This window comes from Nuphar pumila, chromosome 2 (assembly GCF_984573655.1).
Source record: "Nuphar pumila chromosome 2, dmNupPumi1.hap1.1, whole genome shotgun sequence".
NCBI lineage: Eukaryota > Viridiplantae > Streptophyta > Magnoliopsida > Nymphaeales > Nymphaeaceae > Nuphar > Nuphar pumila.
The window spans coordinates 1175781-1191612 of NC_143250.1; the positions used below are offsets into that span (position 1 = coordinate 1175781).

The window sequence follows — 15832 nt, forward strand, 5'->3', positions numbered from 1 at the left end:
TGATAAAATAATATTTTTTATCTTTTTTATATTGAAAATTTACAGATCTTAATCGGTACTCAATCTGGGCCTGGGGGTCTAGTATGGAATTTCACAAACCATACTCAGCTCCATATATTAATCGAACCCTTTTTACTCCGCCCCCAAATTCTAATTAGACCTCCTTCTTTATCACCAAACCCTGACCCTATAGGGTTTGGTACAACTGGGTCAGAGTCAAACTCAACCCGTTGACACCCCTAATGAGGTGCAATCACATTGCACAGTTTTTATGTGTTGCTGCATTTGAGCACCCTACATCTTTCTCATACAGCCAGCAGCAGCACATTTGAAATGTGCACCTGATCTTTTTCCCATCAACAATTGGGGTCATGACATGTCAGGCAGTAATTTTTCAGGAATTTTACTGCAGGACTCTGAGTTTTATGTTCCTATTGGTGGTATGCCAGAAAGGTTGGTCCGGCAGTATGCGTATAGCACGCGACCATCAATATGTTTTCTGGAGACTTTCTAAAGATTTTTTTCACAAGTTCTATTTTTTTTTAAGGGTTTCTAGGTTGTCCGGCTTAACGATTTCAAGATCAAGAGATCCTCTTTACCTTTTTCGGGCAAACTGCTCTCCGGCTGACTTCTGCATTTTATTAGATTGCAGACGGCATGTGCATCACTATTTATTAGTTGGTTGGCTTGTCCTTTCAGTATATAATTAAGTCCCTCTGTCACTAGAAGAAACACATGATTTTGATATTTTGTTCCAATAAGCATCACATGATGTCACAGAAGTACCTTACCTTCCATCATGCACCTTTGTGCAACTTCCAGAGGACTACCCAAAGGCTCCCTAATTTGAGTCTTTACTGGATTTAGTGTATGTGTAGGGAGCAGTGGACTGGGGCAGAGGCAGGGGACAAGGTCTCCACCCCTGTACCGTTTTAAAATTTTACCCTCCATCCCCTCGGGTTTTGATTTTAACCTTTACCCTCGGTTCATTCTCAGTTTTATTCCTCCATTCTCCGTTTAAACAGATCGAGGCCGGGTGGGGTTCCTTTTCTCTGATCTTTCTGCCGTTGCCGCCTTCTACCATTAAAGAAAGTAGAGAGAAATGGGAGCTTGTGGGGCTTGTTAGAGGAAGAAGAGAGGAGTGTGTGTATATATATATATATATAAGAGTATAATAATAATTTTCTTAATGGAAATGGAGGACAGAACAGGGCGGGGGCAAAAGTAAGTTCATCCCCGCACAGGTTTTGATTTTAACCTCCATCCTCGGTTCATTCTCAGTTTCATGTCCTCCATCCCTAATTCAAACAGAGCGAGGCAGGGAGGGGGGCCCATTTCCCTCAGGTCCACTGTCATATGTATGTGTACTGAATTTAGTGGTAAAAACCTCAAAGTTGCATGTCTTGCTTTATTGGGAGTCAACTTGAAGGTTGCCCGTGCTCAAGAGCCAAGAAAGAGACTAGGGACGTCCTGCATCAGGTTTTAAAATGTGGCAATAAAATTACAATAATTTCAAAACATTAATTACCGATAAGCGATGAGGAGACCTATCCAGAGGGGTGTACCCCAAGGTTTTACATCCACGAGGGTCGATCGTCTTAGGGACAGTTGAGGCCATGAATCCTAGAGCAGATCAATTGATTTGCCAAATTACTTTTAGAAAAGTGATTTGGCATCCTCACCGTCCACAATGTATGGTGAAGATGTCAAATCACTTTTTTAAAGTGAAAGTGATTTGACAGATCACCTGATATGCTCTCCATGAATCCTTCCCCAACTTCCCTGCTCGGATAGTTTCCTTCGTTATTGAAAAAAAATAAGGGAAAAATTCATGTGTATTCTTTGGACTTGTGTGGATGATGGATGGCACTCAGCACTGAACTGTCAATTGCATTGGACCCATTGCTAATCATGAACTCTGCCATGAACCGACATATCTCATTCCTTAGGCTCCATGATTTATACCACATGCTTCTCATTTATTTGCTGCTGTACCACATCTATTTATGATGATGGGGGATCCTGTTGGTGCAGTCACCAATTGCTGATAATGAGAAAGGTAACTGGATATCCCTTTTTATTATGGCCAAAGGCGCATGAGACCTTCATCATTTTGTATGGTCTTAATTATTTGGATGTAAGGTTGCTTTCAATGCATGAAAGAAGCCTTTCATCAAAGAAATTCATGTTTGTGAGTGTAACTGTAATTATCTCACCCTATGGGAACCAGTCAAATCTAAGTTCCTATGCTAATCTTTTCACATAATCACTGCAAAGTGACCTCAAACTCTGTTATTTCCTTTGTTTTCACCCCAAATCCAAAATCCAAAATCCAGAGACCCATTAAAGTGAAGAATCCCCAACTAGGAAGAAACTATCTTAGCCAAGAACTAACATTAACGGATTATTTCCAAATTAATAACTAAATATGGCTCCAAATCTGTAATGCATCAGGCAGACACCAAGTACAAGGGATTCAAAGTAAACCGTTTGACCATTATGAATAAGGAGTTTGCCTAGCTGAGCTGCAAACCTGGAGGGGCTAACGATATATTCTAACCGGTAAAGAGATCACGGGTGTGCAAAAAATATATATCATTTCATGCAGAAGTCGGTTGTCTGTATGCAAGTACTGCGTACTACTTCATGATATGCTCCACCCATTGCATCATTTGTGTATGATGAAAGTAAATATCTCGTACTGAAGTATAACTCTCTCTCTCTCTCTCTCTCTCTGCCGCACTAGAAGTTAATGTGTAAAAACTCAAAAAGAGGAAAAAGAAACAAAAAAACAAAACCAAGTTTAGAAGGCATGGAGCTTTGTAAAATATATCACCTGAATAGTATGTTGTAAGTGGTAGTGCAAAAGATTTTACCAAGTTAAACTCACCACAGCTGTTTAATGTTTAAACCATGTTATGGGCCATCCTGACCACAAGTTTATAAATGCTTTTATCAGGAGACCGTCTATCATATTCTGCTGATTTTCAGCCTTCTATTTCCTAGCTTGGTGCTTTGCTTTAGATCTGTTTATATCTTTTGTTGCCTTTGTGTTCTGTAGATGGACTCCAACCCTCCCTTCCAAAAGATTTACAAGAGTCTGTTGGAGCAGCAACTCATGGAGAAACATGAGGCTGTCGTCGAAGAGTGCGAGCTGCCATTAATCGACATTGATCAACTGAATGCGGGCGGCCAAAGGCGAGAAGCATGCATAAGCGAAATAGCAAACGCCTCATCAGAGTGGGGTTTCTTTCAGGTTGTGAATCACGGCATATCCAAGGACCTTCTCAAGAGGGTGAGGAGTGAGCAGGCCAAGGTTTTCAGGCAGCCCTTTCAGAAGAAGGCTAACGAGAAGCTCACATATCGTTGGGGTGCTCCCTCTGCCACCAGTCTTCAACAATTCTCATGGTCAGAAGCCTTCCATATTCCTCTCACAAAGACTTCAGACTCAAGATATCTCAACAACACCCTGAGGTATTCCTAATGCTCCTTTGAATCTGGGTGTGCACTTTTCTTTTTCTTTTTTTAGATGAAATGTTCTATAAATAATTTGCATGCTGAGCACTTCCTGCTACTTGAAACTGTTGTTTTTTTCTCAACAATAGCCATTATTTCCTTTTAATTCATTATGATGTTATCAAGAGCCCTCTATATTGTTTCTCTGCTAGCTCGGTTCTTCTGTTGGTATGGATCAAAATATGGATAGCAATAACAAGCACTTGTAAAGTATAATTGTGAGCCTTTCAGTTTGAGTTGCATGATCATTCCTTTTAGGTGTTGTTCATATCTAAGATGAATGATGGTAGGTTATATCATACATAAAAAATGTTAATTATCATGGTCGACTCTTTTGTGAGTACTGATTGAATTGGTATAGTTTTTTTTTTTAAAGTAGGCTGAATTGGTATAGTTAACTAAGCTATATTAGCCAAAGGGTTCTAGGGTTGCATTTATTTTATCTCATTTTGCTTCTGCTGGAAGAGGAAATTTAAGAATATTGAAAAGAGTGATATTTAGATGAGTTAGGTGCTCACTTGCCTAGAGCATGGAGAAATGATTTGGCATCTATTGTACCTGCCAAGGACTATGAACCTTGTACAAATTATCCCCAGTATTTTTGGAGAAAACACGCTTCCTAATTGGTACACAACGATTCAGAATGTGGGCTTGGGCTGAATCATAAGGTGTCATGGCACGAGATGGTGTAGCACACTTAAAGTGTGCAATCACATTGCACCTAATCTCTCAGCCTGCAAACCGCCCGAGAGAGATCAGGTAATTCAGTGTCTGGAAGACAAGTTTCAGAATTGAGATCAAGTGCAATGTGATTTCACACTTTTAAGTTTTAGGTGTGCTGCTGCACCTGATCATCCAACACCTGTTGTTGTCCCCACAGACACAAAGTGTGCAATTACATTTTACGCCTTTATCCAACAAGGCCAAAATGGTCGTAAGCTGATTCTATATGGGGACCCCCCTTTCTTGCAGAAATATGGCCCCACAAATTGTGACATGCCTAAATGGGAGGCCCACCTCAAAAAGAGACTCACGGTGTGTGAGCACAGCGCTTACGTAATCATGTCCAGTGTTGTGAGAGGCGTACGCCTCAGTACGGTGAAGCGTACGCCTCAGAGGCGAGGCGCACTCTCAAGGTACTGAGGCGTGCTGTGATGCGCAAATTGCCGGTGGATCCACCTACTGAAGCCTTCCTTCATCCCCAAGTCTTCCTCCTCCGCCGGATTTGTCGGCTGTGCTAACCCCAAGTGCCGGTGGATCCACCGCCAGGTGCCGGCCAGCTGCTCCACCGCGGCTCCCTGCCTCCCCTCCCACCGCTTCACTTTCATACCAGTTGTGAGAGGCGTACGCCTCAGTACCTGAGGCGTACGCCTCAGAGGCGAAGCGCAGGCTCAACGCCTCGCTTCGCCTCATCGCATTTAACAACCTTGATCATGTCCATAGACAGTAACCAAATACTTCATAGATTATCAATAATAACCTCTATGTCAAAATGGTCAGTGAAATTCAGTGTTTTTCAAGTTTGAACAATTGATTTATATATAGCCTTCAACTTGGTGTGTCTTAGTTATCTATTTGCTATTGTTTTTGCCCCCCAGTGCTTCATGGGGGTTTCCTCGGATCTCTCAGGCGTTCTTCCACACACTTGGGAACCAAGCTTAATTTTCTCATTTTCTGCTTATTAGGAGGTTTCAAGTTGAGTTAAATATATGTGGTTTGAATCCACAACCGTATTCTAAAGCTCTTAATAGGACATCAACTCAGATCCAGATCCAACATACTCTTGAAAAGATCCTGAATCCATCAGAATTTGACCTGTATCTGGGTTTGACTTGGGCTTTCATATCCATCTCAGGGCCATGTCAGGAACTGAAGTTCTCTCTCTCTCTCTCTCTCTCCCTTTTGGGCAATTAAATGACTGTTTTCTCTCTCTGCTGCCTTTTAGGATTAAATGATTAATTCTCTCCAGTTAGAAGGATGTTTGGTTTGGACATATTAGGCGAAGGCCTAATGATGCTCCAGTTAGAAGGATGAAGAAATGAAAAAATATATTAGTTAAAAGAGGTCGGGGTAAGCCTAAAAAGACTTGGATGGAGATGATAGGAAAGGATATGAATGCTTTGAACTTCATAGGACATGACATTGGATAAAAATGATTGGAGAAGAAGGATTCATGTGGAAGACCCAGAATGATTTTTTTTTTGTTCATATCGCCGACCTCAATTGTTTTGGGATGAAAGTGTAGTTGTTCTCTCTCCCTCTCTCTACCTTTTTGCCTTTTCAGTCATTAAATGAGTGAATGTTGCCACCCCCACGTTGAGATGGCAGAGTGAAGAGTCCTCCAATGTGTTTCTTGTTTATGCAACACCATGACTGCTGACAGCTGCTCTCCCAAGTCGTTAATTTCCCTTTCTCTCTCTTTTGTAGCTTCTTCCCCATTGACAGCAGATCTGCCCTCCATCTTCTGTTGGGCCCCACAGCTGACAGGCTGCATTTCAGAGATGGAGGACAGTCAGCTACAGCGGCACACTCAAAGTATGCCATGTGATTGCACATGATCCACCCCTCGTCCCCATTGGTTCCATGGGTAGCAAAGTCTGCCAACTCTTACAAAGTTATTTTAGTAGTATAAAGTTGAATTGGCAGGTGATGACCCGCAAGAGCTTGCACAGCTGGCTCAAGGAATTCAAGTTAAAGGACGTCACAAGTTCGATACTTGGGGTACACGTCCTTTGCCACCAGGTCAAAATGAGTGTTCATGGAGCTTTACACTGGCTTGCATGTTATGCCATAAAGATACGGGTACAACCCAACATGTGATGCGAGCTTACAATGGTGCAAATTTGATTTTTTATTTTGAAAAAAGGGCATGAAGACAAGGATTTTTTTTTATTTTTAATAAAAAACTAATTTTCAATATTTTAATACATAAAAATGTTTTTTTAGTGAAATATTATTTAAAATAATTAAAACAGTATTTAAAAAGAACAAAACAGTATCCATACCTGTCAAGGTCTGTCTTATTGTGTTTCAGAATGTCTGGTCGTGTCACCAAAACGGTATGCCCTGTGTGGTATAACTTACACGGGATGGTTTAGCTCCTGTCATGCAATCCGGCCCCCTTCTGAGGCTTCTACATCTTGTGGGGCCACTTAGCAAGTATAGATCCTCATCATCTGACATATGATGGGATCGATCCTACATTCAACCCTAGCCGTCCAACCGATGATTATAATCCACATTCTCACCTGAATGTGGAATGATCCTAGCCGTACCCGTGCATGGGTTGGATGGCTAGCATTTACATGGAGACATTTGACACCTTCAATACTCCACCAATATGCTAACACAGGCTTTCCGGATTTTTAAAATACATTTAAACCGTAACTAATTTAATGAATGACAATAAAAGCTATAACATTCATCCAGTCATTTTACAAAAATGTTGCGCAACATGGGCATTTATATAAAAAAAAAAACTTAGTAAATCACATCAATCCAAAACACTTTCCTTTCTCATTTTTAAAATGTTACAATGCAACTAATTTTTGGCTCCCTAATGCCCTTCGTTAATCCTTTATTAGTATAAATATAGAAGTATAGATATAGAAAATAGGACAAGACTCTTGATCTCTAGGGGTGAGCTTGAGTGACATATCCACAAAATGGGATAAGATTGTGGCATTACATTGCACTTTGAAATTCAACATCCCGGTTTCTCCCACATTTCAGGATAAGCAGATACATCTAAACAACCTTACATGGTTGTCAAAAAGTGTTTATGACAATTGCCAACTCAACAGAAATTTAAATCCATAAAGAATATTGCTGGTAAAAAGCAATTTCTTGATCCCAAGGCCCTCTCAATTCCATGAACCAAACATGCTTCTCTTTTTTAATTTTTATGGTCAGCCCAAGGGAAAACTTCATCATCGACTGCAAATTGGCAAGCCTTTGGTTGGTAAAATTCTCGACTAAACCTCGTATATAGTGATCACATTTATGCCTAACATGTGTTTTTCTCTGTCCTGCTTGAATCTTTCCTTCCGTGTTTATGGTAAATATGATTGTTCATGAATGTGCTAATCTTTTTCAGAAGAACTATCGACGAGTACGTGGCAGCAGTCTTGGACCTAGCACAGAGATTGGCTCAACTACTGGCAGAGAATTTGGAATTCCGAACGAGCTATTTTGCACAGAATTGTGGCTTGAGTTCGTGCTATCTGCGACTTAATCGATACCCACCATGTCCGATTTCTTCTGAGATTTGCGGGTTGATATCCCACACTGACAGTGATTTCCTTACCATCTTGCATCAAGACCAAGTTGGGGGTCTGCAATTGAGGAAAGATGGGAAATGGGTCACGGTTAAACCCAACCAAAATGCTCTCATAGTCAACATTGGTGACTTGTTTCAGGTACTTTCATTAAAGGAAGATCTTATCATGCTATAACCATGTCATAATTACTTCAAATTCTTAATTGAAATTGGGCATGATATTTCCTCTCCCAAATTCTCAAAATGCCTTATGAACCTTGATCAAGCTCTGGAACTAGTTGGGCACCACAAATTCATGTGCAGCATTTGTACAGTTAGGGTAGCTATAGTTTTACAGCATGCCTGTCTCATTAGTACTTTACATCTCAAAAGCATATGGAACTTGACTATAGTGTTAGTTGTTGCTACTTCACCCTTGTAGCTACTCCAGCCATGATTACTGCAAGCATATAAGGAAACCATTGAGTTTAACCTTATTTATGCACTGCCCGATTCACTCGCAGTTGAGAATAGCCAGATTTTTTTGTGCTTTGTGCTTGGCACACTCCCACAGCTGTGCCGGCTATTGGGTCATCTATGAGTTCCAACACTTAACAGACCAAGCAAGCCTTTAAGTTCAATCCCAAGTTCATGAAGACACAAGCCAAGTTTTTTGAGTCGATAACTTCTTAAATTTGGATGAATTATTTGGGTGACTTAGGATCAAGCTTAACGACGTAAATGTCTAATTTACTACCAACATTTCCTTGATGGGAACCATGATTATTATTTAAGATTATGTTCCTATGCTTATGTTCAATTTTCTGAATTCTGTTGTATGTGCAGGCATGGAGCAACAATGCTTATAAAAGCGTGGAGCATAGAGTGATGGTCAATAAGGAAGTAGAAAGGTTCTCTGTGGCTTTCTTCCTCTGTCCCTCATATGATACTGTCATAGGGAGTTGCAGGGAACCTGCCACCTATAGGAAGTTCAGCTTTGGCGAGTTCAGGCAGCAAGTGCAAGATGATGTCAGGATCACTGGCCACAAAATTGGCCTTCCTAGATTTCTTGTTTGAAGCTTCATGTACCTCACGGTGTTTAAGTGGCAAGACTAAAGATATGCAAGGAAAGAAGAAAAGAAGCAGAAGATACCAGAAGTCTCAGTCAAGCATTAACTTTTAAACCTGATAGGCATAACCCTGCCTTGTGGAGTAGCCAAATGTTGGGAGATTATAGTGTCAATATTGTCTTAAAAATTACAGCAATACAAGTAGACCCTTGCATAGCATGGTAAAGAGTATTGCACCGAGAGTCCAAGCATTAGAAAAGAGAAAGAATAAGAGCAGTTAAAGAGTTAGGGCTTCATTAACTTAAAAAAGAATGAGAATACGCAACATAGGTCGATCCCTTTGGTACACACGAGGAAAAAAATAGTTGACTAGGGTTGTAACACCCCGATTTGGGACCTCAAGAGTCCGAGTTCGGTTGGTATTACTTCCCAAAGGGAAGAGTTCAAAGTTTACACACAAAACGTGGCTAAAAAAAATTCTTTTTTTATTCCCACAATCAACTTTTTCTTGACAATGTTTATCATTCATAACAAAAGAAAAGCAAATACATTTTTATTCAATGACAAATAAATGAAATATACCAAATGCTCTGCTAAAGAAGGAGAAGTTGTTCACGACCTGATTGGTCTAATGCCTTGAACTTACAGTTCTAATTAAACATTGGGGGTGAGTCTACAACCCGGTAAGGAATAATTATAAGCAAATAAACTATTAACTTACAACTGTAGTGACCTCTAAGCTCCTAGTCATAGTTTAGTTTTTGACACACCACACAAGTTGGTATATTTTAATTTTCTCTATTAACTTTCTCAAACACTCTCTCACACAACTATCACTAAGTCGGCTATATCGGTCATAACCGTCTTTGGGCGTAGCAACTCCATAGAACACCCAAATTCTATATATTGGCCAGACAATGAATCATACACTCTCAGTGATCCCTTGACCACCAGGCACTGCAGTGAACCACCACGAAGACCCCACCGGTAGCTAGCCGAGAGGTCAAGCTCTCAATCTCAGTGTGATTCATACTACATCCTAACCATGATGGTTATCAACCATCTCTGGTCTTCTACAATCTCAACTCAGTGTGAGTGAAACCCTAAGTCATAACTAAGTTCACACATTGAACCGCATTCTCAAACTCATTATTCACTCTTTATCTCATGAGTGATGTCGTGATTGATATCTCATTCTTAATCTCATGATGACATTAGGAATCACACCTCTTTCACTTAGCACAAAATGATGTAGTGTCTCTACATCATTAAATCATCGGTGGCCCACTCTTTGTGGTGGATGCACTCTAACCGCAAACCAGGTAGCCCTTGCCACACGTCGTCACTTCTGAGATTTAAGGGGTTATGCATGCTGATCTCAAAACATCTATTCATATAACATGAATAGATTGTATGAGACTTCAATCTAACATAATCTCGTCACAATGCATGATATTAATAAACATTTAAGCATATAATCACAAATACAATCTCTTTCAGTCATGCAGGACACGCCACAACTAACATGGATATCACAACTACATATATAAAATCAATTCATACTGTCAAGCATGGTAATTTTTATGCATGTCATGGTATCACTCGAAAGTTATCATGCTACTCATATTAATACACAAAATCATAATAACATGCAACGTAAAATATTTATTTACTTCTAAAATTACTTAAAATATCTCTTACCTTGACAGTGAATCCTGAGCTTTTCTTCAAATTGAGCCTCACGAAGCTCTAACAATATAATCTGGTTATTACATAATATGCTCATATTAATACACAAAACTTCTTACATTATAACCAAATTACCAAAATACCTTTACCGAATTTACTCATGAACCCTCAATTTCTATATCACTAATTTGACTAAACTTCATAGACCAGTAGATTTCTCTCTATGATACGAGTCCAACGCACTAAACCTCATTCGATTCCGAGTTTGAAGTGCAAAGTTATGTCCATTTTACTGAAATGAATCTCAATTATCTAAATGGGTATTATGGACATTTTGGTACAACTCCAGAATTACCCGATCCAGATCTATCTATGATCTGGATCTAATATAGTTCAACTTGATCCAGATTTATTACCCATCTGGGTCTAGAACTGTCTGACTGGATCCAGACAGACAGAACAATCTGACTGGATCTAGAACAATCTAATTGAATCTAGAACAACCTGACTAGATCCGAGATAGTATGACTAGATCTAAACATGTCTGACTGGATCCAGGACAGTCTGACTAGATCTGGACCTGTCTGGCTGGGTCTATACCCGAGACTGATCCAATCGGATCTATAACAGGTCTGGTTTAGTTCAGCTGGATCTGAACCAAGAACCCTGATCCAGGCAGACCAAACTGATTCAATCAAACCCGGTTTGGATCAAACTGGTTTGGCTCAAACCCAATTCAGTCTGAACCGATTCTCCATGAACCGGTTTGGGCTGAACCCAGGTTGGTCTGAACCAGTTCAGTTCAGAGTGGTTCGGTCTGAACTGACCCACATAACCTGGTTCGGCTAGACCCAGTTCAACCCGAACCGGTCCACCCAAACACATTTTTTTTTTCGGTTGGCTCGGTTTGGGCACGACCAGGACTGACCCGGTTTGGTCTAGGTCGCACCCAGACTGACCCGATATGGATTAAAAAGAGCGGAAGGGGTAGAGCCCCTTTCGATTCTCAAGTGCAGTGGGGTCGGCCCCTGCTAACCCTCTCCTCTGCTGCCATCTGGGCACGGGCCGGCCACCGACGTCGGCTGACCGCTAGGGCCGGTCGACTCTCTCTCTCTCTCTCTCTCCCTTTGTCATTTTTTTTCTTTCTGTTTTCTGCAACTTCGCCGACAGCCATGGCTGCCCCCCCGCCCCCCATTGCTCAAAACAGAAAAGAACGAAGAAGAAGAAGACGAAGGGTTTTACCTCGCCACCATCGTCATCCTCAGTAAGCCTATACTTGCTTGAACGCTATTATTGTATGCAAATTTCGTCAAAGATAGAATATTGTTCCACGAGTCATTATACTCTAAGATACAAGCCTGTAGCATATCTTTCAGAGTCTGAATGATTTATTCTAATTGTCCTTCAGACTGGGGGTGAAAGGCCGTACTCATTTTTAATTGTGTCCCCATAGCTTCCTAAAAATTTTATCAAAATCGCGATGTGAAATTGGAGTCTCTATCTGAAACAATTGAGGTACTCCATGGAGTCTGACGATCTCTCTGATAAATTATTAAGCCAATTGGTCACAAGATTGAGTTGTCTTAAAGACCAAAAAGTGAGCTGACTTAGTTAGCCTATCAACAATCACCCCCACTGAATCCATCCTATTTTTTGTCCTTGGAAGCCCTGAAGCAAAATCCATCAAGATATTCATCCATTTTCACTTAGGTATGGGAAGTGGTTGTAAAAGACCACATGGTCGTTGATGCTCAATCTTCACCTGCTGATATACTAGACACTTGCTAACAAACTCAGCAATGTCTCTCTTCATACCACTCCACAAAAATGTATCCTTTAGATCTTGATACATTTTAGTGCTGTCAGGATGGATGGCATATCTAGAGTAGTGTGCATTCTTCAATAATTGATTTCTAAGCTGGTCTTCCTTAGGAATGCACACTCTTTGACGAAATCCAAGGAGTTATTGACCATCAACTTTGAATTCTGACTTCTCATTTTCTGAAATCTTCTTTCTTATTTGGGTCAATTCTCGGTCTAAGGGTTGTTTTTTCCTAATTTACTCCCACAATTCTGATCTCATGGTGATTTGCACGAATAGCAACCGGCCTGGTAAGCATTGAGCTTCTGCCTTTTGATGAGCCACCGAGGAAAATAACTCCCAATCTGCTAGTCTGGTCAGTGCTTCTGTCTTTCTGCTAAGGGCATCAACGACTACATTCGCCTTTCCTAGATGATATTTCAGCTTGAAATCATAATCTTTTAGAAATTTCAACCATCTTCTTTGCCTTAAGTTCAAATCTCACTACGAAAATAAATACTTAAGGCTTTAATGGTCGGTAAAGACCTCATATTGCTTGTCATAGAAGTAGTGCCTTCATATCTTGAGGGCGAATACCACTGTTGCTAGCTCCAAATCATGTGTCAGATAGTTGACTTCATGAGTTTTAAGTTGGAAAGATGCATATGCTATCACCTTACCATGTTGCATCGGAACACAACCCAATCATCTATGAGAGGCATCACTGTAAATGGTAAAACATCCAGATCCAAAAGGTAAGACTAATACTGGCACAGTGGTCAAACGCTTTTTTATCTCCTAAAAACTCTACTTACACTTGTCATTCCACTCAAACTTTACGTCTTTTTTAGTGAACTTTGTCATAGGAGCTGCCAACAAAGAAAACCCTTCCACAAAACGTTGGTAGTACCCAACCAATCTTAAGAAACTACAAATCTCAATAGGATTCTTGGGTCTAGACCAATTGGTGACTGCTTCAATCTTCGTCGAGTCTACCATAATTTCATCTTTAGAAACAATATATTCAAGGAAGGATACTTGTTCCAACCAAAAAGCACACTTAGAGAATTTGGCATAAAATTGGTGTTCTCTTAATGTCTGGAGAACTATTCTCAGATGTTCTTCATGTTGCTCCCTCGTGGTGGAATATATGAGGATGTCATCGACAAATACCACTACGAACTTATCCAAATAGGGTCAGAAGACCTTATTCATCATATCCATAAAAGTTGTTGGTGCATTAGTCAGACCAAAAGACATAACCAAGATTTTGTAGTGGTCATATCTTGATCTGAATATCATCTTAGCTATATCTTCTTTCTTAATTTTCAGCTGATGCAACCTGATCTCAAATCCAACTTCAAAAAACATACAACTTCTTGAAGTTGATCGAACAAATCATCAATCTATGGCAATGGGTATTTATTCTTAATAGTCATTGCATTCAGCTGTCTATAATCTATGCACATCCGCAATGATCTATCCTCTTTTTTGATGAACAAAATTGGAGTATCCCATGGAAATACTGATGGACGAATGAAACCTTTCTCTAGTTACTCTTATAGTTGCTTTTTAAGTTCCTTAAGTTTTGTGGGTCCCATTCGATAGGAAGCCTTCGAAATGGGTGTTGTTCTCAGAATAAGATCATTTTGAAACTCAATTTCTCGATCGGAGGGAAGACCTGATAGATCTTCCAAAAAAACATCAACATACTCACAAACTATGTCTACATCTGATATGGTGAGGTCTTTTCTCTTTTCAGTTTTCATGTAGGCCAGGAATCCTATGCATCCCTCTTGAATATATTTATTGGCCTTTAGACAAGATATGATAGCTGGTTTGGGTAACTTCCTAATAACCTGATATGTGAAAGTGGAAGTATGAGGTATTTAAAAGCTGACACACTTTCTTCTACAATCGATACTGGCATGATGGTTCAGCAACTAATCCATGCCAAGAATAATGTCTATATCTTTGAAGTCGAGTTGCAACAAGTTCACAGGCAACTCACAATTTTTTATTTTCACTACACAGCTAGAATACACTATATCTACAATGGTGGTTGCTCCTATAAGTGTCTCTATTAAGTAAGAAACACTCAATCGAGAATGTGCAACAGAGAACTATTTTTCAAAAGTTGAGGTAGTGAAACGATGTGTAGCTAGAGTCAAACAATTCATGTGCTACATTAAAAATTATCATGTAATAGGCTTATCATTATTTGATTCATTTATACTCGTATAAAATTCTATCACATGTTAGCGATTACGATATTCATTTACTCAAAATATCTTATTTTATTTTATTAATCACCCGAGTACACATAAATGAAATATTACCAAGCAAACAAGAAGAAAACAAAACAAAACAAGGAATAGTCGACTAAACTAAATAAAGCTAAGTATTCCTAAATATATCATCATATTACTCTTTGATTTATCTACAACTTGGTTCTCTCCATAAACTAATTCACGTCTACTAAGGGTGGGTCATAGGAGGAGCATTCAAGTCGTATAAGAGTAAAGTAGGATCAATCATGGGATCCTCAGGCATAGTGAGGATACCTATACTATATAAGAGTTAAGTGAGAGTGTAGGAGGTGAGGCGAGATCAACAGTAGGATCTTTATCCTCACCTCTCTCTCATGAATTTTTTGATGTTGCTCATTCTTGAACTAGTCCTATGCTGCTTTTATTTGCTTATGCAGCAAGTCATACTGTCTCTACGGCCTAAATTATTGCTCTCTTAGTTTATTCAACCAACAACTCCTTGGTCGGATTTAAAACTCCTCGATTGACTGAACTCATGGCAGTCGCCTAGATGCCTTGAGGCATATGTTGTCTCCTTGCATTATTCAAACAAGACTTTATGCTAGGAGATGCTCTTCTTGCGACTCTTCCTCGAGCTACCATCCAATTTCTCCTCATTCAGGCATGTAGTGATTGTGCTCTGTGATAGTGGGACTGGTGAGTCTCTCATCCGTAAGACTATGTCTACCACTCTCGAATAGTGTCAGGGTAGTCTGCCGGTAAGCGTCTCTCTTCCTGGCTATGATATAAATCGACGAAGGTTGTGGTGTCAGATCTCTAACTATTTGAGTCATGCTTGCCATGACTCTAGTCATCATTGCCATTGCAGTGACAAACTTCTCTCTTCCTATAACAGGTGGCTACGAAAGGTTTTGTGCTCTAGGGTCTTCATAGTTGTTGTGCTTGTTAGCCAATAACAAAACAACCTAGTTACTAACATGTGCTTATTGAGCAAAGACTTATATCATATTCTATGTCATTGAACTTGTTATGAATGATGAACTTCTTTGTGTGAATCTTGCTCTGATACCACTTTATAACACCCCGATCTGGAACCTCAAGAGTTCGAGTTCGGTTGGTATTACTTTCTAGAGGGAAGAGTTCAAAGTTCACACAGACAAAACGTAGCTAAAAAAAATTCTTTTTTTTATTCCCACAATCAACTTTTTCTTGACAATGTTTATCATTC

General features: G+C 39.9%; 1 protein-coding gene across 1 annotated transcript; it reads left to right on the plus strand.

The window, feature by feature from the left end:
• The first annotated feature begins 3061 nt into the window (after window positions 1-3061).
• Window positions 3062-9063, plus strand: LOC149844389 (gibberellin 2-beta-dioxygenase 8-like). The gene is made up of 3 exons (XM_089997197.1): window positions 3062-3474; window positions 7613-7934; window positions 8621-9063. Exons 1-3 carry the CDS (start codon window positions 3062-3064, stop codon window positions 8849-8851), a joined length of 966 nt encoding a protein of 321 aa, XP_089853323.1. The 3' UTR covers window positions 8852-9063.
• The last annotated feature ends 6769 nt before the right edge of the window (window positions 9064-15832 follow it).